At 57.9% G+C, this 24364-nt stretch overlaps 1 protein-coding gene across 2 annotated transcripts in view; it reads right to left on the bottom strand.

Moving 5' to 3' along the window:
• The window catches only part of LOC122394327 (dual specificity protein kinase CLK2-like), a 44346-nt gene that overhangs the window by 6960 nt on the left and 13022 nt on the right, over nucleotides 1–24364 (bottom strand). The window contains exons 2-8 of one of the 2 annotated variants that reach the window (XM_043391112.1): nucleotides 21860–22010; nucleotides 7714–7792; nucleotides 5225–5291; nucleotides 2899–3012; nucleotides 1922–2012; nucleotides 1302–1472; nucleotides 193–322 (exon numbers count right to left, since the gene is read on the bottom strand). In XM_043391112.1, the coding sequence (XP_043247047.1) occupies nucleotides 193–322; nucleotides 1302–1472; nucleotides 1922–2012; nucleotides 2899–3012; nucleotides 5225–5291; nucleotides 7714–7792; nucleotides 21860–22010 (803 nt within the window). Of the gene's footprint in view, nucleotides 1–192; nucleotides 323–1301; nucleotides 1473–1921; nucleotides 2013–2898; nucleotides 3013–5224; nucleotides 5292–7713; nucleotides 7793–8576; nucleotides 11426–21859; nucleotides 22011–24364 lie in introns of those variants that run through there. The other variant, XM_043391111.1, reaches the window with a different exon arrangement.

The raw sequence follows: 24364 nt of genomic DNA, 5'->3' as shown, positions 1-24364 counted from the left end.
CGGCTATGAAAACTGATCTACAGAAGCAGCCGTCCACTTCAAGCCTGTGTTCCAATCCCCTCTCCTCTACTTCCACACGATAGCCGACGCTTGTATAACATCGCCGCGTTGCGGGGTGACCGAGGTGATCAAGATGGAGCGCAGTCAGGGATCACGGGGTCGCAGAGGTCATCCTCAGGGAAGGGTACTCACCAAGCAGCACCTCGGGCGCCCGGTAGTGGCGAGTCGACACCACCGTGCTGTGGTGCTCGTGGTCGAAGGTGGCACTCCCGAAATCAATCAGCCGGATCTCTGAGTCCTTGACCACGCGCAGGTCCCGCTTCTGTGAACACAGGCGATAGACATTCTGTCAGTAATACATACATGGTATCATACAAAAGGATACCTAAATACCCCGGTCAACACACTGTATTATAAGGCCAGGTCTGAAGAAGCAACCACATGTAGATTAAGCTACCGACCTACCAGGTATCATATCTACCGATTGTGTGGACATAGTCGTTAAGGAGTTTACATCATGGTCGGCTCTTCATTTCTCATCAGTAATTATCCAGCAGACTCCAATCTGAGAGGCCACGCTTTGCTCTCTCGCCGCCAGGATCGCTCCGGTCGGTTCGGCCGGTCCACCGTGGGTCATGTGATGTTCGGATCACTAATGGCCAACATGTACCATGCTGTGCACAGCAGGGTGCCACTGTGAACACTCGCCATCCTACGGTGGGAAACAAAGCTAACATCCGACCTAGCGCATGCATTGGAGAGTAGGCGGAAGAAACGTGGCTCCAAGTCTCTTTTAGGAGAAGGCTAGCATGCTGGTCTCAAAGTTACGAGGGTTTGTATTCAAAACGTCTGCTCTGCGACCTTGGCGAAAATGTTGATTTGTTGTTGGCGAGCACAAAGAATGGAAGCTGCGTCCGACAGCGTCCACGTAAGCGAGACTAACTAACGTGCAATTCATTCGTCTCGCGGCGCTGCACAAGGAACAATGGCCGCGCCCCTGTTTTGTTGTCGGCAAAACAGTGTTTACGTGAGCAGTGGCCCGGCTCTGTCTGTCGGGCCGTCTACTCGTCTGCCTTTCTGACTGGCTCGAGAGAACACACTCCCCAGAAACAGAAGCTAATCATTCAGACAAGAGGCGTGACCGACTGATAGCAGCTGTTATGTCAGCTCGGGAATGACCTTCATAACTTTGAAGGTAATACATGTGACAACTGTCGCCAACTATTCCTAATATAGTATTTGGTAACCGGTGTGCAATGAACGTCGCGTCCGAAGATGTTTTACGCGACGTCGTCACATACCTTTTTGGGGTTGTACTCGATGTCGTAGTCCGAGCTGACGAACAGGATGTTCTCGGGCTTCAGGTCGGTGTGTGTCAGCTTGGTGGCGTGCATGAAGCTGACCGAGTGGCAGAGCTGGTAGCCGATGTGACGCACTTGGTCCAGCGGGTATGGCTGGTAGTTGTTCTCCTTCTGTGGGGGGTGAGGGGAGGGGAGAGTCAGCGGAGGAGCGGCGCGGCACGTCACGCGGGACCGGCCTTGGAACTCGCGGTAAATGGGACAAGTGCATTGTAGCGCGCCGCCGATAGCCATCGCGACCTCCAGTTTCAAGATGTTCTTTTGTCGGTAAGAATTCACAGCCTGAACTGAACGATAAGCAGAACGCACGCAACTTATTGTCTTTGTGTCAAGTCTCTAGCGGTAACATGAGTACGCTTGAATTCATATTAAATCCTCCGACGCTTATCGTGCTATGGAAATTAGCGCCAGCTGCTGGGCGTCGATTGCTGATAAGTTTCCGGTTTGTCTGAGAATGGGCGTCTCCGACTCGACTCGCTGTGAGCTGTGTCGGGTGTCTTGCATATCTGTCAGCTTTGTCAGATGTGTCAGGGCGTGTCATGGTGACGACTGACGACACTCACCAGGAAGTCGAACACGCTGAGACCGAGCATCTCGAAGGCGATGCAGATGTGTCCGTGGTAGTCGAACCAGTCCAGCATCTGCACGCAAAGGCTGCAAAGAAACAAAGGACATCGTTAGTTCGATCGATCATCATACGGGCAACAGCGTCGAAACCAATCGAATTAAACACACACGATGGAAGTGCTGTCGACTATAGCAACGGACCGGTCCGTTAACAGCGAGTGGACTCGATAAAAACCTACGGACCATTGTTTAACCAGACATAAATTTTCGTGGATAGGAGAGGACCCGCCCAGACCTTTCTCGCTGAGCTGCCTCGCTATCCCGCCGGTCTCGCCGGCAGAGGGAGGTCTCGGGTCGGCTCTATGGCCGCGAGACTCTGACAGCCGTCCGCTGTCGCTGTCACATGCTATCGGACCGCCAGCACTGCCGGCCGACCGTCGCAGTGCAGGCACGTCCATCCCACTTCCGTACACGGCTTTTACGAGTTCGATTGCGCGACTTTTTTTGTCGCCGCTCGGCTCAAGGCTGGAGAGGCGCGCGCCGGCCGCTTCCTGGCCATTTCGTGTCCGCCAAGGGCACTAAATGGACGCCCGCCTCCGCTGGGATGGCACCAGACGCCTGATCGGACCGAGATTACTCGCACTGCCGCCGGAGAATTGTGTTTTGACTCCAGCCAAGAACAAAGCACCCGTGCCGTCTTTGTTAACTAACACACAAACACACGCCACGCGCACGGACATACCCACACTACCACGACCGGAGTCGCCGGACTGAATCCGAGTCACGACTCGCGCACCGTCTAGTGTCGACTCGTGACGCCATTAAATGTACTCGGCTTATGTAAATGGCCGTTGGATCGTTACACCTTTCAGCACCCCACCGAAGTCAATGTCAGTTGTATTTTACTAATAAGTTACTTAACGCATGAACAATGCACGAGCGAATTGCACGAACGTTACTTCGCCCAACTTACTTTTTGCCCTGCGGGTCTTTCTCGTTGAGCTTTTCCAGAACGTTGATCTCAAGTTTGGCGGCTTCCCGGTACTTCTCAACGTTCTTGATGATCTTGAGAGCGATCGTGTCATCCCTGCAAACGAACGCACAAGGCTCAGTACCGCACATCTTAGAGCGCTCCAGCAGTGAAAGGCCCACACGGACAACAGGACCCTAAATGACTGCACGGAGGGGCGGTGGGGGTAAAAAGTGACGGTCATTCGACGTCGTGGGTTGTTGGTATGCACCACTCGCAGAGGTGGCTCCAGAGGCTGCCGCAGGATTCCATTGGTACGTACTTGCGATACAGGGGACAGTGAGGTACACTCGGGGGCAGATTGATGTTCCACAACTCCTTATCCACCGGGTTCCTATGGCTCAGCATTGGCAGCAGCCGCCTGGTACCGGTAGACTGTGCCGCTTCACTTACTTGTCAAGCGGCACAGCCTACCCACACCGTATGCCACCGGTCTGGGTCGGTGGCTGTAAGGCGATGTGGGCCGCCTGTGACGTCAGCGCAGCGGTGAGGGCCGAGCCCGGAGGCATGGCTCGGGTCGGCGCGGCGTGGCGGCTGGCGAGGGCTGGGGAGTGAGGTGGGGTGGGAGCACGGACCATCGCGCGGCTGAGCGAGTGTAGTTAACTTTCGCGTCTCAAGGCGCCAATTGTTCTACCTAACAATTGTGCTAAAGCAGTTGTTAAAATGTCCTATCCCCAATACAGCGCCTATCATCATACTTGCCATGCACATTACGACACACTTAAACGTGACATTGGGACAGCCGATAGAATTTATATCACACGTGCATCGAGTTGCGGAGCTACATTGTTTTTAACAGATATGTATTAAGGCCTTGATTGAGCTCATTGGTGTCTATTATTTCGCACAACAATCGTCCAGAGACGTGGGAACTGGGGTTTTTGGATAGCGCGGCGTCCCAACTTTAAGCAACTCTTATGTTCCTCTAATGTGTGGTCGCAGCCACCAATAGCAAACCGTTCCATCTAGGAACAAATAAGTCGCGCACCTGGGCCGGAATTCGAACCGGGTTTCTCCAACCGGTCACCCCACGACGCTAGCGTGTATCCACTGAGCTGCCGAAACCAGCGACCACCCGCCGCGGTCAAACGCGATCAAATGTCACAATACTGTCATTGGCGGTCAGCGGGTGGATGTCATTTTGTTTTGTGCGGACGAGGACCATTCTCGGTAGCTCAGTGGATGAACGCTCGTGTCGTGAATTGGCCGGTGGGAGAAGCCCGGTTCGAACCCCCCTGAGTGGCCGACTTTTTGGCTCCTAGTTGGAACGGTTTGCTATTGGAGGCTGCGACCACATATTAAAGCAACAGTAATAATCGCTTTAAATTGGAGCGTTGGCTGCGGCACTACTCATAACCCCCAGTTCCCACGTCTCTGGACGATTGCCGTGCGAAACAATAGACCCCAATCTGCTGGATCAAGGCCTTAATACTAATATGTTATACAAAATATAGCTCCGCACCTCGATGCACGAGTGACATAAGTTCTATCGGCTGTCCCATTGCCACGCTTAAGTGTGTCGTAATGTGCATTGCAAGTATGATGATAGGCGCTGTCTTGGGGATAGGACATTTTTAACAACTGCTTTAGCACAATTGTTAGGTAGAATAATTGGCGCCTTGAGATGCGAAAGTTAACTACACTCTACACTCGCTCAGCCACGCGATGTCCGTGCTCCCACCCCACCTCACTCCCCAGTCCTCGCCAGCCGCCGCGCCGCGCCGACCCGAGCCATGCCTCCGGGCTCGGCCCTCACCGCTGCGCTGACGTCACAGGCGGCCCACATCGCCTTCCAGCCACCGACCCAGACCGGTGTCATACAGGTGGGTAGGCTGTGCCGCTTGACAAGTAAGTGAAGCGGCACAGTCTACCGGTACCAGGCGGCTGCTGCCAATGCTGAGCCATAGGAACCCGGTGGATAAAGAGTTGTGGAACATCAATCTGCCCCCGAGTGTACGAGCTAGCGGCCGTCGGTGGTCGTATCCCGACGGTGATACGACCAGCGCCGACCACCGCGGGAGCGAGCCAAGGCAAATACGGCGCGGCGGTCGGCGGTGCCGAGTCAGCCCTGGTCAGCGGGGAGGTGGTCTGGACGGTCGACCCACGGCTCCAGTGGCCGACTGCATGAGTCGACCACCCTTTGCAGCTGCAACGAGCGTGCAACAACGCCGGTCCGCGTCCCCTAGACAAGCTCTCTGAGCTTATATTCACGCTACCGTTGTAAACAAAGCGCGACAGGAAGAAAACAGGCGCCAATGCCATATCTTACCTCTCAAGGTCCTTGACTTTGACGACCTTTCCGAACGTGCCTTCGCCGAGCGTGGACATGATGCGATCTGCAACGAAAGAGAAACCAAGTCAGAGAGGTAAAAACACGAGACAGTCGTTGGCAACAAGTCAACATTCCTTTTACGGTGCCCGCGACACATGGATCAATCCATATGTAGAGTCCGGCGCTTTTCATAGCCTGCAGCCTGATGCAACGGTTCATATTGATTTACGATCGTGTTGTCAGCTCATCTGGGCACCCGAATATAGTCGCCGCCCGACCGCGCGGCATTTCTGGGCGTCCTGTCAGGTGTCGTGACGTCAAGCGGCACGCCTGACGTCAGGAGGGACTCGGCCGCTCAACAGGCGAGTGGCAGAGCGGTACCACTGGGGGAGCTCGCTGGTCACGTCTGGAGACACTCAACGTTCCAGGGAAGTCGGCGCCTTCGGCAGCGTCGCGATATCGCTCGGTATGTGCGCGTGTTATAGCTCCGGCCGGCGGCGATACTACGTCCCGTCTCATGGCCACACAGCAGGACGCTGATCTTCAGAGACCGTAAACAGGACTGCGCGCTGCGAGCGGTGTCCATCGCTCATCGGACGCGCTTCCCTCGAGGACGCCGCGGCTGGGCGGAGCGCGGAAGTGGGCGATTATAGAGAAGACATCATCAGGATCGGAATGTATTTCCGACAGTTCCGACTGAAGTGTGAAGGGTGACTCTAAATGGCGAATTAGGTAATTACGCGCTCCCTCCACGGGCGCGCTACGGGTAACGACAAGGTGATGAGCTATTCGAATGTTATACGATCGTGGTTCGACAGGTGATGGATTGTAACTCTTTCGGTGGTTCGGTTTTAACTATGCGTAGGTATTCGTATGTTGGGATCGCACAGAAAACGACCATGTCTGGCTCTGGTCGTTATTACCCGTGACCGAGGTCAAAGGGCGGCTCTCGACACTTCTGTCGACGGGCGGGGAGGAGCCGAATCGGTCGCGGTGGGAAGGTCGCCAAAATAGCGAGCAGCGCTTGTCACACCGACGAACTCAGGTCAGCTGAGCGCGAGCCCGTCGGCACGCGCCAGAGAGGTTTCGTCGGTCCCGAATCACCCCACAGCTGATCACATCAGCTAACGTCAGATCCTAAGTACCATAATCGGCGCTACCCACGGCCACTGACAGGTTAGTACGGCCCTTTGCACTCATCAGGACATCAGGACGGCGCCACGACTGACATCTGTGACACACGTCTCGAGGATCTGTCCACTGCGAAGCCTCACACGACCTCGACCACCCCTTTAGCACCGCGTCTCGGAGCTGCAGAGCGCGTGCAGACCATGTCCGACACGTTCATCAGGCTCCACAGCGGCCGGGACGACGCGATAGAATCGTCTGGGCGACGCGCACTTTGCACCATACCGAGCTGTACCCGGTCACCTGCAGACCCTGAGCAGGCGGTCGGCCCGGTCGGCTGCTGAGCCCGTGATACCTTATACAGCGCCGATAGTGAGAAGAGGAGCTCAGCTCCGCCCCCCGGCAGACCGGCTCGTCTCGCCTGCTGATCCCGGCTCTGCTGGGACAGAAGGGACGCCGCCGGCATCGGTTGCCTCCCAGCTCATCTGCCTTGCGATCGGAGCGGTCTGGCTGGCCAAGCGGTCAGTCCCGTCCGACCCAGCCCGGTCACGAGCGTCTGCTGCCTCTGCAGGTGTTGACCGTTAGCGGGCCGGGCCGCGAGATGATATTACACCGCGGGCACGCCGCCGGGCACGTCCAGTTGATGAGCAGCCGGCCGCGCGTGAGAGTGGTATCAGCCGCAGGGATCGGCGCCGGCCGCCCCATCGCCCGCCCATCGTCCCATCGTGTCATCGAATCGGTGCGGCGATGGTGCGGATAACGGGGCGACACCGTTGCCCACTGGCAATTTGCGCAGCGGAAAGGCCCGACAGATGTCTGGGGATGCGTCCCACCGGCGCTCGTCACGGTGAACGGCGACGGCCGGTGGTCCAGATTAAACCCCAGGCCCCGTCTCACGGCGGCGCCACTGGATCTCTCCTCTAAAGAACGATTTAACCGAGGCTCAGCCGCGAGCGTGCAGCCGGGATGACTATCAAAGATAACGTCAAACATGCCATGATCTATGGCTCTGCGCTGTTTTATCAGCATGACGAACCGGTCTAAAATAAACCAGACGACAAATGAAAAGAAACTGCCCGCATAAGTCGGTCCGAACGAGTACCAATTAAGCCGGCGGGGAACGAATAAGTACAGTCATCGTACCCGGAGCAGCACTCGGTCTCTGTCTACCTTATGAGGCCGTCTTCTCGGCATACTGTATGCGGACAATAGACACATCTCGGACAGACAGAGCCGAGCTGGGCCTCCCTGCCGCGCCCGCCGTGACAACGCCATCCTCCCCGAACACACCCTCTCTCGACAGACGTGATCTGACCCGCCCAGCAGGACGGAACGGGCGGGGCAGGGCGGACACTCACATCTGTTCTGCAACACGTCTCCGTTCTTGTAGATGAGATGTCCGTCGGCATCGTCCTCGATCGAAGGCTCGTGCGAGTACTGCCAAGACGAGAGAGGCAGAACGTTAGGGGAGGAGACAATGCTGAGGGGACGAACAGACAGAAATGAAGTGAAAAGACACTCAAGATGAAGCCTCACTAAAAAATCACTCCTCTCTCATTCAGCCTTCTCCACTCAACCCAATACAAGCATCGTTAGCTGCAAATGTATGTACACACTCATAAACACCAATGGCGAAAAGTAGGCCAATGTTGTCTCTTTCAACGTCACGATTAGTTACGCGGGCGGCATGACACCGCTTTTTGTGCATTGCTCCTTGATGTTTTGCATGTCCATGCAATGTTATGTGAGCGCCACAAGGGCGTGACATTCGCTCCAGGTAACCGGGGTGTCGCCGGTCCTGTCACTGAGTCAGATCAGTGTCAGGTCAGGGTCAGGTCACGGGGTGGGGTTTTAACTTTTAGTCACTGGATGCGTCACATCCAGTCCCTGGAACTGAAGATCTGTTGGAAGCTGCCGTCTCCCTGCAGCTTTTAGTCGCACCCGGCGTGCTAGGCAGCTCGTGGTACCCGCACAGGTCGCGTGCCACAGCTCGGAAGCAGCCGGCTGGCGGCTGCGTGGCACGCACCCAGTGCCATGCCCCGAGCTCCCCACATGCTCTGCGCGCTACCTCTCGCTTTGCCAGCTACCGGCGTTGCGCTCAAGCCAACTAACTGGCACCCAGACAAACTGATGTGAAAAGACCACCCACACAAGCACACGCCAACGCACAACTGACGGGGCACTCGGGGCAGGCTGCCAGCTACAGAAGCCACGGTTCTACCTTGGCGGCAGCCTCGGCGAGTCTGGTGTGCGTGTCGCCCCGTCGGATCGGGTTCATAGACCGAGTCTTGGCCTCCTCCCGGATCCTCTTGTAGCGTCGCGCGGAGGCCGAGCCGAAGTAGACGTCGTCCAGCTTGGAGCTGGAGCCGGTCAGGGCTGGGTCAGCGCGGGTCATCGAGCCGCCGCCCGAGGCGCGAGGCGTGCGCCTGGCAGAGTCGAGTCGCGAGTACACGCTGAACGTGGGGTCGTAGTCGTGCAGGCGGGTGCGAGCGCCGACACCGGTGCCCAACTCGGTGGCTGCGGGCCGGATAATTGCCGAGGCCGACTTTTGCAGACCTAGCACCGGGTGACGAGTGTTGAACTCGGCGCGCCGCGAGCCCAGGAGCTCATTATTGTTGGGTTCAGTCAGCACCGGCTTCACGTCGAGGTCCAGCGGCAGCCCGGTCAGAGGGTCGATGGGCAGATGGGTGACCGGGTCGCGGGTCAGCAGACAGCCGTGGCTGTAGCTCGGTACCAGACCCGGCGCCCCGGTGGAGAGAAGCGCCGAGGCGGGGTCCGCGGCCGGACCGAACGGCTGCGGACGTGACCGCAGCACCTTCCGCTTCCGTTCCTCCTTCTCACGCATTCGCTGCTCTTCTTCAGCAGCCTTTAGACTTTCCATCTCTGCCAGTTTCTTTTGGTCATCCACCGCTGCTTTCTGCTTTTCTTCTTTGTCAAGCTCGTCCTGGAGTTTCTTGAGATCGATCTCTTCGTCAATTTTTAGTTCGTTGAGCACTTTATCAGTAGCCGTTTCTTTTGATTCGGTCAGTTTCAACATTTCAATCTTATTTTCACATATATCTTCTATCTTTTCGTCACTAGGAATGAGAATAGGGATTTCTTCGTCATCATCATCAGGTGAAATGCTCATCTTTGATTCAGTTTCCTTTGCGGCAGCTGCACACACCTCCTCAGCGGGTGCAGCCTCAGCGACCGCCTCCTTCTTCGGCTCTTCCACTTTCACTTCTTCAAGGTTCTTACTTTCTTTAACAACTGCTGGCTCTTCCATTCTCTTCAAGTCATCCACGGTCTTGCTTGCTTCCGGCTCTTCTACTTTCTTTTTGGAAGAGAATGGACTAAAGAGCCGATCTTTTAGCGTCAACTTTTCTCCAGTGGCGGAGGACCTGCGGCCGAAGAAGCCCGAAGAGGATTTTTGGACGGGCGCCGGTTCAATTGGCCTCGTCAGACTGGGACTGTTGGCCACCAGCCGGCGGCGCAGTCTCGGACTGGCAGTCACGGGACTGGGCCGGTCCTCGGCGTGCGCCAGCCGATCGTCCAGTCCTTCCGGCACCGTCTGTGTCAGGAAGCGGCTCCTGAAGCGGCGGTACGGCTCCTTCTCCAGCTCCTTAGCGCTGATTTTCCAGCTGGAGGAGCGGCCCAGCTTGGGCTGGTGAGGTGGCTTGCCCTCGGGTGCCGCAGCGCTGAGACTGGTGTCCGAGCCCTTGTACTCGGTGGCTCGGACGCCCCCGAGGCGAGGGTACAGGTCACTGAGCAGCGGCCGATCGTGGCCATGGTCTCCACGACGCTCACCGGAGCTCGGATGGTGGTCCGAGCCCGAGCTGGTGGTGGAAACCTCATCGTCTCGTCGCCGATGAGTGCCGTTGGCAGGTCGCAGGTCAGCAGCACCCAGGCCACTGTACCCGCCACCGTACCGCCAGGCCGTATCGTATGGCGCCGCGTACGACCCGTGATAACTGGGCATCTTAGGCTCGTGAACGGCATTCTCGTACCAGCGCGACTTGTCTCCGCCGGTGGTACGCGTCGGCTCGTGTCGGGAGGACTTTTCCTCGCGGTGTCCGTGCCGCGAGGAGGGCCGCTCCTCCTCCCAGAGACCATGTCGGGAGCTGGGTCGGTCATGCGACTCGTGACCATCGTACGGGCCGTGGTGAGAGGAGCGCTCTGGACGGGCGCCGTCGGCCGCCGGACGGCCCGGCGAGCCGTACCTGTCACTGTGGCGATGCTGCGCCGGAGCCGGCGCTCGACCGTCCTCGTCACCCTGGCGCTTCTTGTACTTCTCCTCCCAGTGGGCGAGCTTGCTGCCGGTGGATTCTAGACCCAGACGGTCCAGTTTGGCGTACTTGTACACCAGCGGGTGGTAGGCGACATCGGAGCGGAATTCTGCCCGGGACCGGGAGGCGGGCGCTGCGGCCGGCGCCGACGTCTTCTCCTCGCCATCAGTGGTGGAGACGCCGCGGACACGCGAGGTCAGCTGTTGTAGCAGGTTGAGACCGCTCTTGATGACTCCACCAGAGGGCTCGACGGCGTCGGAGCCGCGCCGCGTGGCCACTCCGCTGCTGGTTTCCATGGCGCCGCCGAGCGCCGTGGTCCGCGAGCGGCCATACACGCGTCGCGAGCGACTGGACATGGCACCACCGAGCGCCGCCGACCGGCAGCCACACCTCCGACACAAAGATAAACACTGGTGGCACCGAACGACACCTCAGCGACGACAGCGACAGCTGCGAGCTGGCACAGAGCGACGGTCAAAATAGAGCGACGGTCAGCGGCCGGCCGGCGGTCGACGCGCACAGGAGGGCACCAGAGAGGCGCGCCAGCCCTCGCAGGGCGACTGCCGGCGCACGGTCGACGGGACCGACGGGATCCTGGCGGCGGCGGGCGCGCTCCGCTCTTGGCCGCGTTGACCGAGTGCCAGCGGTGGGCGCCCCAGTTGGAAGGGCGCCGCCGCCGCCCGGCTGACTCACTCACTCCAAATACACCAGTCCGTTGGCGCGCGCTGGACGGTCAGGTACGAGTCACCGGCCCAGTGACCCGCGCTGACCGGTCGGGTCGGGTCACCTGGGTGCCCACTGGCTGTTCACCTCCACCCCGCCGCCGCCGGCTGTCTGCCCCGCGGGCACGCGAATCGCGAGCCGGCGGCGGCTGGTGCCCTCCCGAGCGCGCTAAATATACCACGGGCTCTCCCAGTGGCGAGACCGCATAGCGCGGCACGAGCTGCGCATACCTTCTGCGGCGCGGGAGGTGATAACCGGCCACTGGCCAGACGGTTCGATCATCCATCAGTTCATCCATCCGCCCGGGCCGCCCCTGATCTCCGTCCATTGAAGGATGCTCCGACCGACAGACTGCGTCCTGATCCCCTCGACAGGTGGTCGGTGGCGCGGTATTTTTGGCACCGCTCACCGGCAGCCCAGAGAGAGCCGCCGGCGCACTGCGGCGGGGTCGGGCACACGTGCCAGCCGCCGCCGCCGCTGACCCGGCCGCCGTAACAGAGTGAGGTCATCAGTGAGGGCGAGGACGGCGTCTCCATGCCGCTCGACAGGAGGTCATGCGGTGACGGGCCATCGGTCTACCGCTCGGTGACACGCCGCGCGGCCATCGGTGTGAAGTGCGTCCAGGTGTCGCGCTGTTTTTCTGCTGTGGAGAGAGGCGACGGCATGGCTCGTCCGCTGATGGGGTCGGCTCGTGACCGATCGGTCCCCGCTGCCGCCGCCGCCGCAGCCGTGCGCTGCCATATTAGGCCCGATGCGCCGGGGAAACGGCGCACCTTCGCAGCCGGGAAGTGGACTGGTGACGGACCTTGGCACCGTCAAGGTTTGTCAACACGGGAAACTGGGTCGCTGGCAGCCTTGACGGTTTTTCTGTATAGCGCTGGACACTCGCGTCGAGACGTGATCAATTAGTCGAATCACGTGCCGAAGTTTTATGCATATGAGCTTGTTTGTCTTTCAGTTTCGTCTCGATAATAACTCACGGCTCTGCGGTCTGACGGCAGCTCTCGAGTCACAGCCGCAAATCGTTTATTCAGTCGCAGGCGGGCGAAAGTAAGCTCAATCGGCCAAACTCAGCGCATTTTTCCAGCGAGCGAGCGCCATTAATCTAAGCCGCTCCGTCTCCAAACCAGCTGCGGGTTGTTCAACCCTGTCGTTCCGCTAAGTGCGCGCGTGTCGCACGGCGGCGCACAGGTGCAGGCGGCGGCGGCGGCGGCGCAGCGGCGGCAACCCATCCAGGTCGCGGTCGGTCGCCGACCCCTCCCACACGCACACTCGCGCGTGTGTGCGTGCACCGGTGCTCGGGCGGGGGCGGGGGCGGAGGACCGGTCGGCAGTGACGCACGCAGCTCGATCTCAGTCACCACACGTGCCTCTGCTGTGACCCACACACGCGTCTGGAGATGAGTCAGAGCGGCGGACTTCTGCGCGCCGGAACTGATCCCAGACGCGCAGCCGGCAAATTCGTCAGCGAGGCAATATGCAATGTGACAACCCGTGACTGCCGCTGCAGCTCATAAACCGCACAGCACTCAAGTCCTCTGCGTCAGTCATTGCTCTCAGACCCCGCGTAGGCGTGATGAATGGACCGGCATGTTATGTCACGCGAATCATCTGCCTGGCATGACCGCTGCCTCGTCTCGCCCTGGATAAGATCGCCTCATCAGGGCCGACATGCGCCGCGTCCGTCAGCGGAATACAGCTGAATTTCTCAGACACGACCCTCAATTACGTACCGTTTATCCCGAGCAGATGCCCTAACGATGCATCAAACGCTGGTCGCCACGCCCGCGTCAGAGGTCTCAATAAGGTATGCAAATCGGCCGGTCGGAGCGTTCGCTGCCATGTTCGGCACATGGCCCGCGCCGGTCCGCGCACGAGCCGCTGTCATTACGCGATGGGCGCGCGGCGCACGGCCCCGATCGGACCTTGATTACCGTCCCGGGGAGGATCAAGGGCGGGTCTCTGACAGGGACGCCGTCGATCGCACAACGGTCGGCAATATAATTTCTGATCCGGTCCGTCTGCTTGTCTGTATGTAGGTTCGTCTGAGTCCGTCTCTCCACTGTTCGTCCGTCCGTCCGTCCGTCCGTCCGTCCGTCTGTCCGTCCGTTCGTCGGTTCAACCGTCCGTGTCCGTCCGTGCGTGCACCAGCCGCCAAATATCACGGACTCGTGCTCATGCGAAAACAGAATGGTGAGCCGAGTGGGTGCGGTGGAACGCGGCCCGTCGGCAAGCTTCGGTAAGTAGTCGGGCGGCACGGGTCAGTGTTGTATCAGGCGCCTGACAGGCGCGGGCTGACGCACTTTAGAAGATTCCAGAAGGTCGAAGGCTGCCCCAGTAACGCCAGATGTGACGCGTGTGTGCGTCAGCCGTTTTATCCGCCTTGCTCGGCTGCAGGATTCATTGCGCATACGCAGAGTAGGTCGCGAAAGGCGCAGCGGCGGCACTGCCAGAAGGGGAGCTAAGCCAGCGGAGAATGTATGTCTCGGCGTTACACAATGGCCCAGAGCGCAGGACATGCATAGCGGCGAGGATTCACGAGGCTCTCTAGACGTGGCCGATGCAGGGAGAGATTGGGGATGAGGCACTGCGCGCTGCGCCGGCGGTAACAAAAGCCACCAAGGCGAGCCGTGCCGCGCAGGAGAAAGGTGCGACTCGATGTGCGTGTGGATTTCTCCGGCCTTGTAGTGCAGAATTTAGATAGCAGGCTGCGTGTCCACTCGGCAGGGGGTAGACGTTAACGTCCTGTAGAGTGCGTCATCCGTACCTTCCTTGGTGGCGGGAGCTATCGTTTCTTTTCTCCTTCTTTCCGCTTGTGTGACCCTGAGCTTCTCTCCTCCCTCTCTAACTCTCTTGCTAAGCTGTGAGTTGTCCCTTGCTCACGCCTTCTCTTAGTATGTGCCCGTACAATAAGGAGACGGCTCCGGAGATTAGCTGGCTTCGCTACTGGACCCAGAGCCGGAATATTTCTGCCCAAATAACGGACCACAGAACAATCGGTCCGAACATTTCCTGAGCCGACCGGAGCTGGAGCGTGTTGAAGGGTTTACCGGTGTCGGCTCGCTGCCAAGGCCAGAGTGACTGGGGCCGACCTGGACCGACTGGAGCGGCGGCCGCGGCAGCGGTGGGGACGGAGGGGACGGCTGGCTGGGTGTGCCGGCTCGTCCGGCATCCGTCCCGGCCTGCCGGCACCCCTCGCCCTCGGCCCTCACCCTCAGCCGGGCTGAGCTGCAGGTGGTGGGCGATTTCAGGAAGATGGCAGGCTCTTTGTTCGCCGGGCGCAGTGTCGGTGGCCGGACCGGCCAGTCTGGAGCACCTGCCGTCTCCCTCACTGGTCGGGTAGACTCGGGGATATTTGATACGGGGCAGGTGAGGAGCGGTCAGCAGCTGTCGAGTAGTTTGGTGGGGACTGGTCGTGCCGGAATGGGGCGGAACAGGGCGAGACACGTTTCAGCAGTTCAAAGACAACATATCGAGCTGGTCCGGCCAGTCAGGGCGGCAGCGGCGCCGTGCCAGTCACCGAGGAGCAGTCGCATCAGATAGATGGTGGACCCGTCCGGCACGACCAAAAAACCAAGGCTAACCAGATCTGCGGCGGCGGGTGGAGCGGGCGGAGGGAGCGGTCGCCGTGCACGGTGCAGTGCCCGCCGCCGCCGGCCGGCAGATAGCTGCGCTGAGCCAGCCCGGGACTGACCGCCGCACGCCCGCCGGCCGGCCGGCCACCTCAGCTGGCAGCGATGTGCGCCGCCGCCTTGCCCGGCCGGCCCGGCACCCAAATCGGGCGGCCGCCCCACGTCTTCGGGCATTTCGTGCTGGTTTGCAGAGTTTTCTGTCGGCGGCCCCGCCTCAGTTCCAGCGATGGGGTGCCTTTTAAGGGCGTGCTACCGTGCCGTTGGGCCGACTGCAGCCTTGAGCGGCTCCTGCGGCTCGGCTCTGAGCCCGGCTCCGGCCCCGTCTGATGTCTGTACCTCGGCAGCGCTGAGCTGAGTCCGTCATGGCGCCGATTACAGTGATAACACGGCGGCGTAGCAGCGGCGCCGAAACGGCCCCAATCAAGCAGACTTAGTCCGGCTCTGTGTGTCACTCTGATCCGCTGGCAAAGCTAAATTAATCGACGCTCGTCTAAGTACCGGCCGGTGGCCGTCGCGACCTTGCGTGCAGACGGGATATAGCCAGCGGCGTGGGACGGCCTGCAGCAGGGACTGTGCAGCTCACCTGACCCTGCCCCCGTCACTGGAGGCCGTCACTCTGTCCGCAGTGGCCGGTCACATAGCCGTGCCCCAGGTCACGGGCAGAACGCTGCGCAGGACCGGCAGAGAGGGGCGCCGTTCCCGGTCAACCACCGGTGACTGATGACCTTCTGGCACGGCCGTGGGAGGGCACCACTTCCTCAGCGGGTCATTAATCTCTGCAACAGGTCCCCGGGCGGTGTGATCCTCCCCGAACTGAGGCACACCGAGCCTGAATCACGCCATGGCTGCATACAGCCGCGGCGGCGGCCCTCTGACCGCCTTAACGGAGTGAACCGTGCATCGGACCGACGGCGGACGTGCGGCCGCCTGCCCCGGTTACCCACCGCACGTGCGAACGGCCGACAGAGCGGCGACACGTGCCGCCATCACGGCTCTCCCCGGGTACACAGCCGTGACGGGAGGAAACGTGGCTTCATTATGTCGAGTAGAAACGTCGTGAGCGACGAGACGGTCGTCCAATCATCGGGATCGCCGACTGTCGCTCGGGTCACGGCGCGGGGACGGCTCGGATAGCCGTTACCGACCGAGCGGGGCAACACTCCGTCACCGCTCGCTGTAAAATTAGCTCGGCCAGGACCGCTGCCAACCCTCCCCGTCGCTGCCGCCGGCCGTCGGAGCCGACGATACGTCTGGCGCCATCTGAGCAGAACGACGGGAAGCTGCAGTTTCCGACGTTACCGGCAGAGCGTCGCTGTCGATGGGCTGCTCGTTATTTGGTCCAGAAAGGCTTGAGAAAGGTCACGGAACTCTCCATGTGTCATGGGAGGATGGTTGACCCCGGAATGGAATTCCACCCCGCTCCGTGGTGCTGTCATTCCTGGAGAGAGAAAAACTCGTCGGTCCGCTCGTCTGGGTTCGCTTTGTCCCGGAGTTCCGGCGCCGTTCATCGTCCCCGGAGTGGGTGAGCGGAGGACGCTGTCCGGTGCCCGGTGCACCTGGTCAGCGTCTTCAGACCAGCCGTTAGCGGTCGGCGGTTTAAACTCGGCGTCCGTGGTCAGCACGCCCACACTGGTCACTCGACAGCCGCGAACGGGTGAGACGCCACGCCGGCCGTTGAAGGATAAGGCTCGGCACGCCAGACACGCCCGCGACGCGCATACTTTTCCGGCGTCGCCTTCTGCTGGACTCCCAACGGCTGACGCGCCTTATAAGGCCAGGTGTGTAAATATCAGTCGGAATCGACACCCGCTCGGATGTGACACGTGTCAGGAAGGGTGACAGCTTCACGGCTCTCCTGCGGCTTATTTCGTTGGGCTGCATGTCACTGATCCTATTCAGGTGTGCTCGGCCGCCCGCGGAGGTGCGAACATGTGCGTCTCGGGCTCCCCGCCGGCCGCTCGAGAGCCGCTCGGCTGGCCAGTCAGCTGTACGTGAGAACAATGCCGATGAGCTCAGCAACCGGCGGCGGTGCGGCTCTCAAGGCTGGCTGCCGCCCGGCCCTGTTTGGTCTTGGCCATTATTAGTCGAACGCAGCTGGCTCGATCTTCCTGGGAGGAGTCGCGCCCGGAGACGTCGTGAGTCAACTCTGCGAGTCGGTCTGAGTCATGGCTAGGTGTCTGGTGGTCCCTGTCCTCCTTATGAAGCGGACAAGAGGTGCAGTTCCAAACCTGTCCGGTATCCGGCCGATCGGCTCACGCCACCGGCGCTAAGCGGACTTGCGGTCGTAAAAATACCTGACATGACACGGTGTGCGTGCACTGAGCAGTATGCACACTGCGAGCACTTGCAAGGCGGCAGCACAAAGACAGGCATTCACCAATCATGCAGAACGCACGCAGACGTACTCACATTCGCACAGTGCGGCACGCATACGAACTGCAGGCGCTGGACCACTCGCTCACATCAAAGCAAACAGTACCGCCGCCGCCGTCCGCTCCCCGGGTCGTGCTGAGAGCCGACGTACAGAGATAAACAGACCACTCGACCGGCACGGTCCGACCGCCCCGGGACGGCTCAGCGCCGGCAGGGTGGCCGGGGGGCCGCCGGAAGGCAGTCGTCTTCTGACCAGTCCTTTCCTGTCATGGCGTGGCGCCATCAGCGCTGCCGCCGCCGGCTGAGAGGGTTAGTCATCACCCCCGCGGCGCCCGAGCAGACCGGCCACAGAGGTCAGTCACACGGCAGCACAGAGAGCCAGTTCCGACCATAGCCCGGCACGGCCGAGCGAGCAGCACCGCCCGCCGCCGCAGGGGCAGCGACCCCCGCGGCGGTACTGAGTCATCCCAGCGCATGACAGTCGGGGTGGGAGGCACCGTCATCGGCCGTCAGCGGGCGTCAGCGGGCGTCATCCACCGTCAGCGCACATCATTCGGCGTCATTCAGCGTCAGTAGGCGTCATCCGACGTCAGCGAGCGTAACCGGCGCACATGAGCCGGTAGTCGGCCGGAGTAAACGCCTCAAGGCCAGACTGGAGCGAGGAACTGCGCCAAGGTCGCTACTTTAAAGTGACTCATCACACCCAGCAGTTTGGTATAAACAAACGACTGCGTGTTTTGAGAGCGGAGTGCGGTGTAAGTTTATCTGTTTGTCATCCATCACCGCACCCGATTCCCGGATGAAAAGTCAAAACGTTAAAAGTAAACGGATAAAAAGTCAAAGGACATTAAGTCAACAGACAGAAAGTCAACATCGCAAGAAGTCAAAGGACAAAATGTCAAATGAACAAAAAGTCAACCTGCCAAAAAGTCAACACGCCAGAAGTCAACAAGCTAAAAGTCAACACGCAAGAAGTCAAAAGACATAATGTCAAAGAGACAAAAAGCCGACATGTCAAAAAGTCAACGCGCTAAAAGTCAACACGCTAAAAGTCAACACGCATAAAGTCAACACGCAAAAAGTCAAGACGCTAAAAGCCAACACGCCTAAAAGTCAAAACGCTAAAAGTCAACACGCTTAAAGTCAACACGCGAAAGGTCAACATGCTAAAAGTCAACACGCTAAAAGTCAACATGCTTAAAAGTCAACACGCTAAAAGTCAACACACAAAAAGTCAACAAGCAAATAGTTTATAGGTGCGCGAAAAGTTGATGCGCAAAATGTAGTCAACAGCAAAAAGTAGTATTCAACAGCAGTCGTTAACTAAGTCGGTACAAGTACGCCGCAGCCCGCGTCTCCGGTCGGCGACTGACCCGCGCCGGGCCACCTGATCCCCGGCCGCCGCCCGCTGGGCTTCGGCTGCACCGCATAGCGCGTCTCGGCGCGTCCCCGTACGTGCCCCGACACTACCGATAAGAACGCTACTACCTATTTTTACTTTGCTTTAAAAAGTATATTGGGAATGTGAACTTATCTATATAAAGTTGGCGTACTGTGCCTGCTGGTGGCGGGGGGGGGGGGGGGGGGGGGGGCAGTTCCGATAAGGAGACGTAGGGCGGAGGCGAAGATGAAGGAGAGGGACAGTAACTGGTGGCCACAATGCGCTATACTTGTCACCTCTCTTTGGACGTCACAGCTCCGAGGTCCTAAAAAATTGTGTTTTTAGCAATCGCATCTCGATAACTTAATTGACCTATACATTTCGATGAAAATTGGTCACCTTAAAGGTAGTGTGCCAGCTTTCCTGGACCGTATGGAGTTAATGGCCCAGATAAGGAGAACCGGATTTTTAGAACTTATCCATACCTTCAAAACTCATGGAAACGTCTTAAATTCTTCAGATTTTGAGTACCCCAGTGCGAAATTCGCCCCGACGGGTTGTCGGTCGTACCCCAACCACATTTCACACCACTATGAACAATAAATGCACACACTGAAATCGCTATTACCGATATGCTCATCCAATCAAGTTTCGATAAACCCGTTCATCATCATCTCCTGCGGTTTCGAACACGCCTGTTAGGTGGCTTCTGATGCTCGTCGAGGTCGGAATTTCCAAATACGCGTGATGCGTCGGGCCGCGCGCTCTGACTTCGGCCAAGAAAAATGCGTCAGCTGATCATTGTCATTTCTGCCACTTGCGTGTGGTGAAATGGGGTCATAACTTATAAGACGGCTTTTTCATATCAATTACTTTACATAAAATCATATTTCAAACCATAAATAATGTTCGACAGCCAAATAAAAGAAACAATACCAATACGGGCTTACAGTTTAAGGCTCGACATTGTGTTGTCTACGATTAGACAGCTGATAACTCATTCCCGTACGTCGTATGGTCGTAACACTATAATGACCTCTGCTTATTGTCACAAGTGCGCCGCATTCGCGATTGTTGCCCGACGCCTGTTTGCAGGTGAGCCCACTACAGTTGTTATACATATCTAAAAACCGAAAAACTTTTAGGCGAAAAAGGCACTATTCCAGGCCCATTTTTGATTTTTTTTTTGCGATATTAGGTAAAAACAGAAGCTTCTTATCCTAGGAAAAATAAAATTGGAAATCTTTCAAAGGTGGCACACTACCTTTAATTGTATGCAGTCCGTGAATATTAACAGGTTGTTGTCTGTTGATGCTGATATGAGCGTTCCTTTCAAGGCAGGACAATGGCCGACAATCACACAATTACCTCTCGTTCCAACTTCCACCTATCTAAAAGAAACGACGCGCTTTACTATTGTACCAATTGTACCATACAATACGCTTGAACTATAATAAAAGTGTGGAATCGCTAATAGAACCCGTGACGGAATCAATTGATGAAAAACGTCTCCCTACACAATATAGGAAATTTGAACAAGCGAACCTTTCGTATCGATAACATTCCGGGCTACTATATTTGTTGAAATAATTCCAGTAAACTGCGCCTGGGACAGCCAGTTGTCTCGAAGGATCATGTAACGCTGCCTCATGACAACCTTACGATGCGAGCGAGCTCCCACCTAGCACGTGTCAACGGATGTGTGTCAGATTTCAGCCAAGCATGCCCGTGTGACCAGCTGAGTCGCGGTTGCGGGCCATGGGAATCCCCATCAGTCGCGCAATGGAGACAGTCTCGCTTCAATGTTCAATGATGCACGTTATATTGTGCAGCATCCTGCTTAAAGGGACCCTCCCACCTTCAAAAAAGTTAATGAATTGGCATGAAAGTGATGTCGCTCGGTTCAGAAAGAGCAAAAACGAATATCTACCAAATTTCATCGAAAAATATTCACCGGTTTTCAAGATATTAGACTTTTACTTTTGTTTACTTTTTGGGATCTCCGGTGTTCCTAGCGACTTTATTTGAAAGTGCGGCATTTGTTGCGCGCAAAGCAGCATATACCACCGCGTGCTACAAAACGTTTTAGTCAAACATTTAACGGACGTTCGGAAGCCTGATGACGTCATCAGATTCTCGTAATGGTTAAGAGATAGGGACCACGCTGGTCCCACCCTGCAAGTAAAGGGAAGAAATTTCTTGAACACCATAAAGCTGCGGGGGTTGCGACCAGGATAAATGGTGGTTTCTGAACCTGGCCGCAAACTTGGCTATCTCAACTCAAAACTAATGTTAAGGTGGGAGGGTCCCTTTAATTGTGTACAGCTGTTTGTAAATGTTATCTCATGTATGTAATGACTGATGATCCAGGTGTCATTGACTTTGTCTCTTTGACTTGTCCTTTTGAGTTTTTGGATTTTGGCCTTTTTTCCTTTGGATTTTTCGTAATTTGACTATGTCCTGTTGACTTTTCGTCTTTTGACCTTTGTCCTTTTGACTTTTTGTCCCTTTGATTTTTTGTCATTTTGACTTTTTGGACTTTGATTATATGTCTTTTTGACTTTTTGAACTTTTGACTTTTTATTTTGACTTCATGCCCGGTTGACTTGTTGTTTTTTTACTTTTTGTCCTTTTGACTTTCTGTCCTTTTGGGTTTTTTGGATTTTGACTTTATGTCCTGTTCACTTTTTGTCTTTCGACTTTTGTCCTTTTTACTTTTTGGTAATTTGACTTTTTGCCGTTTTTACTTTTGGTCTTTTGACCTTATGTCCATTTGACTTTTTGTCTTTTGACTTCTATGCTAGTTGACTTTTTGTTCATTGACTTTTTGGCAATTTCACTTTTTATCTTTTGACGTTTTATCCTTTTTGACTTTTTGCCTTTTGACTTTCCTCTTTGTTGACCTTTTACCTGTTGACTTTAAAGATTTTTGACTTCGTGCTTTTGACGTAATGTCTGTTGACTAATCATCCTTTTACCTTTTATCATTTGACTTTTTGTCCGGAACCCACCGCACCCATCCCATCGCGGCATGCGCAAGCTAACATACAAACGCAAACTCTCTCACGCATCCTTCGCTCTCTTCTCACACGGATCTCACACACCGCCGCGGCGGGCGCGGCACTCACCTGGCTATCATAGCTGTCGCCCTTGGCGCGTCGGTTCAGCTTGGGTCGGTGCCGACGCGAGCTCGAGCTGGGGCTCGACGAGTGGCGACGACGGCCGGAGCGCAGCGCTTGACGCTTCTCGCCGCTGGCGTAGCGCTCGTAGCGCTCGGCACTGGAGAGAAGAAGGAGCGAGGTCAGTCTCAGTCGGCTCCAACATCGCACTGGCACGCAGCTCACACGCATGGTTTGAGCCCCGGGTCCCGGATGTGACCTCTGATGACCTGTGGGTGACCTTATGGGCGACCTCTGGTAGCCTGTCGTCAGACGGCACGACCATGACTGCCCTCTGGTCACAACAGAGTGCGTCCCACGCCCACCTCCAGCCCGGGGTCACGCTAATTACACAAACAGAACACAGCCGGCGGTACAAGTGTGGGTACAGCTGACCAGCAGGCCGGCTGACCCTCAGCCGTCCGGCAGGTGCTGACACAAGTGCGTCGTTCTGTCCGCGCCGCCCCGGGCAGCGGACACCGACCTTCACTCCGCCCTCGCGCTTCCTCCCGTCCGTGGAACCGCCCGGGCAGGCCGGCTCTGCACGGTAGGGGCGGCGCCGGTCCGGCCTGCCTCCCCACGGCCCAGGTCATACACCCTGGTGGCGCCGGACCCTCAGAACGCCCCGTCACGGCCGGCGACAATGGCGGAGATCAGCCCCGCTGGTGGCGGACGGCGACACTGACCGTCGGTCATCAGCCGGACACAGGGCCGGGCCGGGCCGCCGACCGCTCCCGGGCGGATGGACGTGAGAGACATAATAGCGGCAGGTATACAGGAATAGAGGGAGGCACGGTGGGAGCCAGGGGTGACCGAGCGGCGCGGAAGCGAGACCGGAAGCGGACGGGCGACCTTCGATTTGGCGGTCCGCCGCCGGGGACTCGCGCGACGTAATCGTCCCACACCGGGTGGTTCGGTCCCGAATTAAACAGCTCGCGGACGGGGAGGCGAGCTGGGCAGGCGAACGTGGCGACGCGGACGGTGGGGGAGCGTCGGCTCGTCCCGACCAAATGCGGTCGCTCGTGAGGTCGACCGGTCGCGGTGCTCTGAGAGAGGCACTGTCCCCGACCTGCCGCCCGCGCGAGGAGGTGGGACCGCAGGGAAAGTCACCGCTGCATGCAGGGGGACCGAGAGGCCGCCGAGTGACCTAACCGCTGGCCAAGTGCCCAAGGCTGGAGGGCAGCAGCGTGCCGGGTCGCGCCGGCCCCCGCCCCCGGTCAGGAGGGCGGTATATCGCGGTGAGCCGGCACCTGCCCGCCGCCGCGGGTCCGGTGCGGCCTTGACACCGATATTGGCGCGGCGTCTGCAACCCATACCGGGCTGCAGCCGGACCCGGCAGCGCCGACCAACACACACACACACCTTGACTTTGACACAAATCGGTCGGCGCCGTCTGCCATCAGTCGGCCTGTCATCGCCCGCCTCTCGCGAGGAGTGCTGCAGCAATAATGGAGGCCGAGAAAATGTCGCTGGCACGAAACTGTGCGGTGGGGACGCCTTACAATGCCACAGCGCCACGATCACAAGATAATTGAGTATCCGTGATATCGAAGGGTCAGGACCTCAGCTCATGGGCTACTCTGCTCCTTTGTTCTCTTGCTCAACAGACACCTTCTAGCGCATTACGTGCTGCACCTGTAACCCTGCGGTCAACTAAAATTAGATATATAAATCATGCCGTTATAATCTGATGGGGATTTAAGATAATCTTCAACGGGCTGGTAGATTATCATTAACCGTTTCGCAACCTCCATCATATGAACGGGCACACTCATGCACCATTTTCTGTCGATATGATATAGCGTCACGAGCGGCTGAGTAACTGCGGAGAGTCCCAGCCCCGATGACGTGACGGCCGGTGGCCGGTTACTGTGTGATGTATTTGCAGCCCGTGCCCCTCGGCACGGCACGTGTGTGTAAATGCTCTCCAGATCGCCAAGATAAGTCACCACCGAGACGGATCGCTCACAGCGGTTCCCAGATGGCAGTCAGATACCGTCAGAGTTTAGCGCTTGATTCGTCACAGCTCGGCTTTATCTCGAGGTGAAGTTCAGAGAAGTGGCGTCAGTTCTCGGTGGAGCGGACAGCCACACGCGTCGCGGAGCCGTGCAGCTATGTGCCGCCCCCTCGGCCACCCTCTGCTCTGTCGCCTGGAGTCAGCGGTCCCAGGCACACCGTCACCGTTTTCCCGACAATCGGGTGACCGCAGGCTGCGGTTCGGGCGGATGGGTTCAGGCTGACTCAGTTAAGGATCGGAGGGGTAAGACCGGTCGGATACTGGACAAAGCTCCGTCCCTTCACCACGAGGTACCGGTAAACGGTCACCGATCACCAGTCACCAGCCAATGGCCACCAGTCACAGATCACCGATCACCAGTCCGGTCGCTGGTGTCCCTCGGGGCAGTGAATCAGCCCACAAAACGTCCGCTGAGTCGCACCAGCCGCCGGCACCGGAAATGGCCATGATCGCAAGAG

Source organism: Amphibalanus amphitrite, unplaced genomic scaffold, assembly GCF_019059575.1.
Source record: "Amphibalanus amphitrite isolate SeventyFive unplaced genomic scaffold, NRLGWU_Aamphi_draft 000585F_arrow, whole genome shotgun sequence".
NCBI classification, from domain to species: Eukaryota; Metazoa; Arthropoda; class Thecostraca; order Balanomorpha; family Balanidae; genus Amphibalanus; species Amphibalanus amphitrite.
This window is presented reverse-complemented; position numbering and strand designations above follow the sequence as displayed.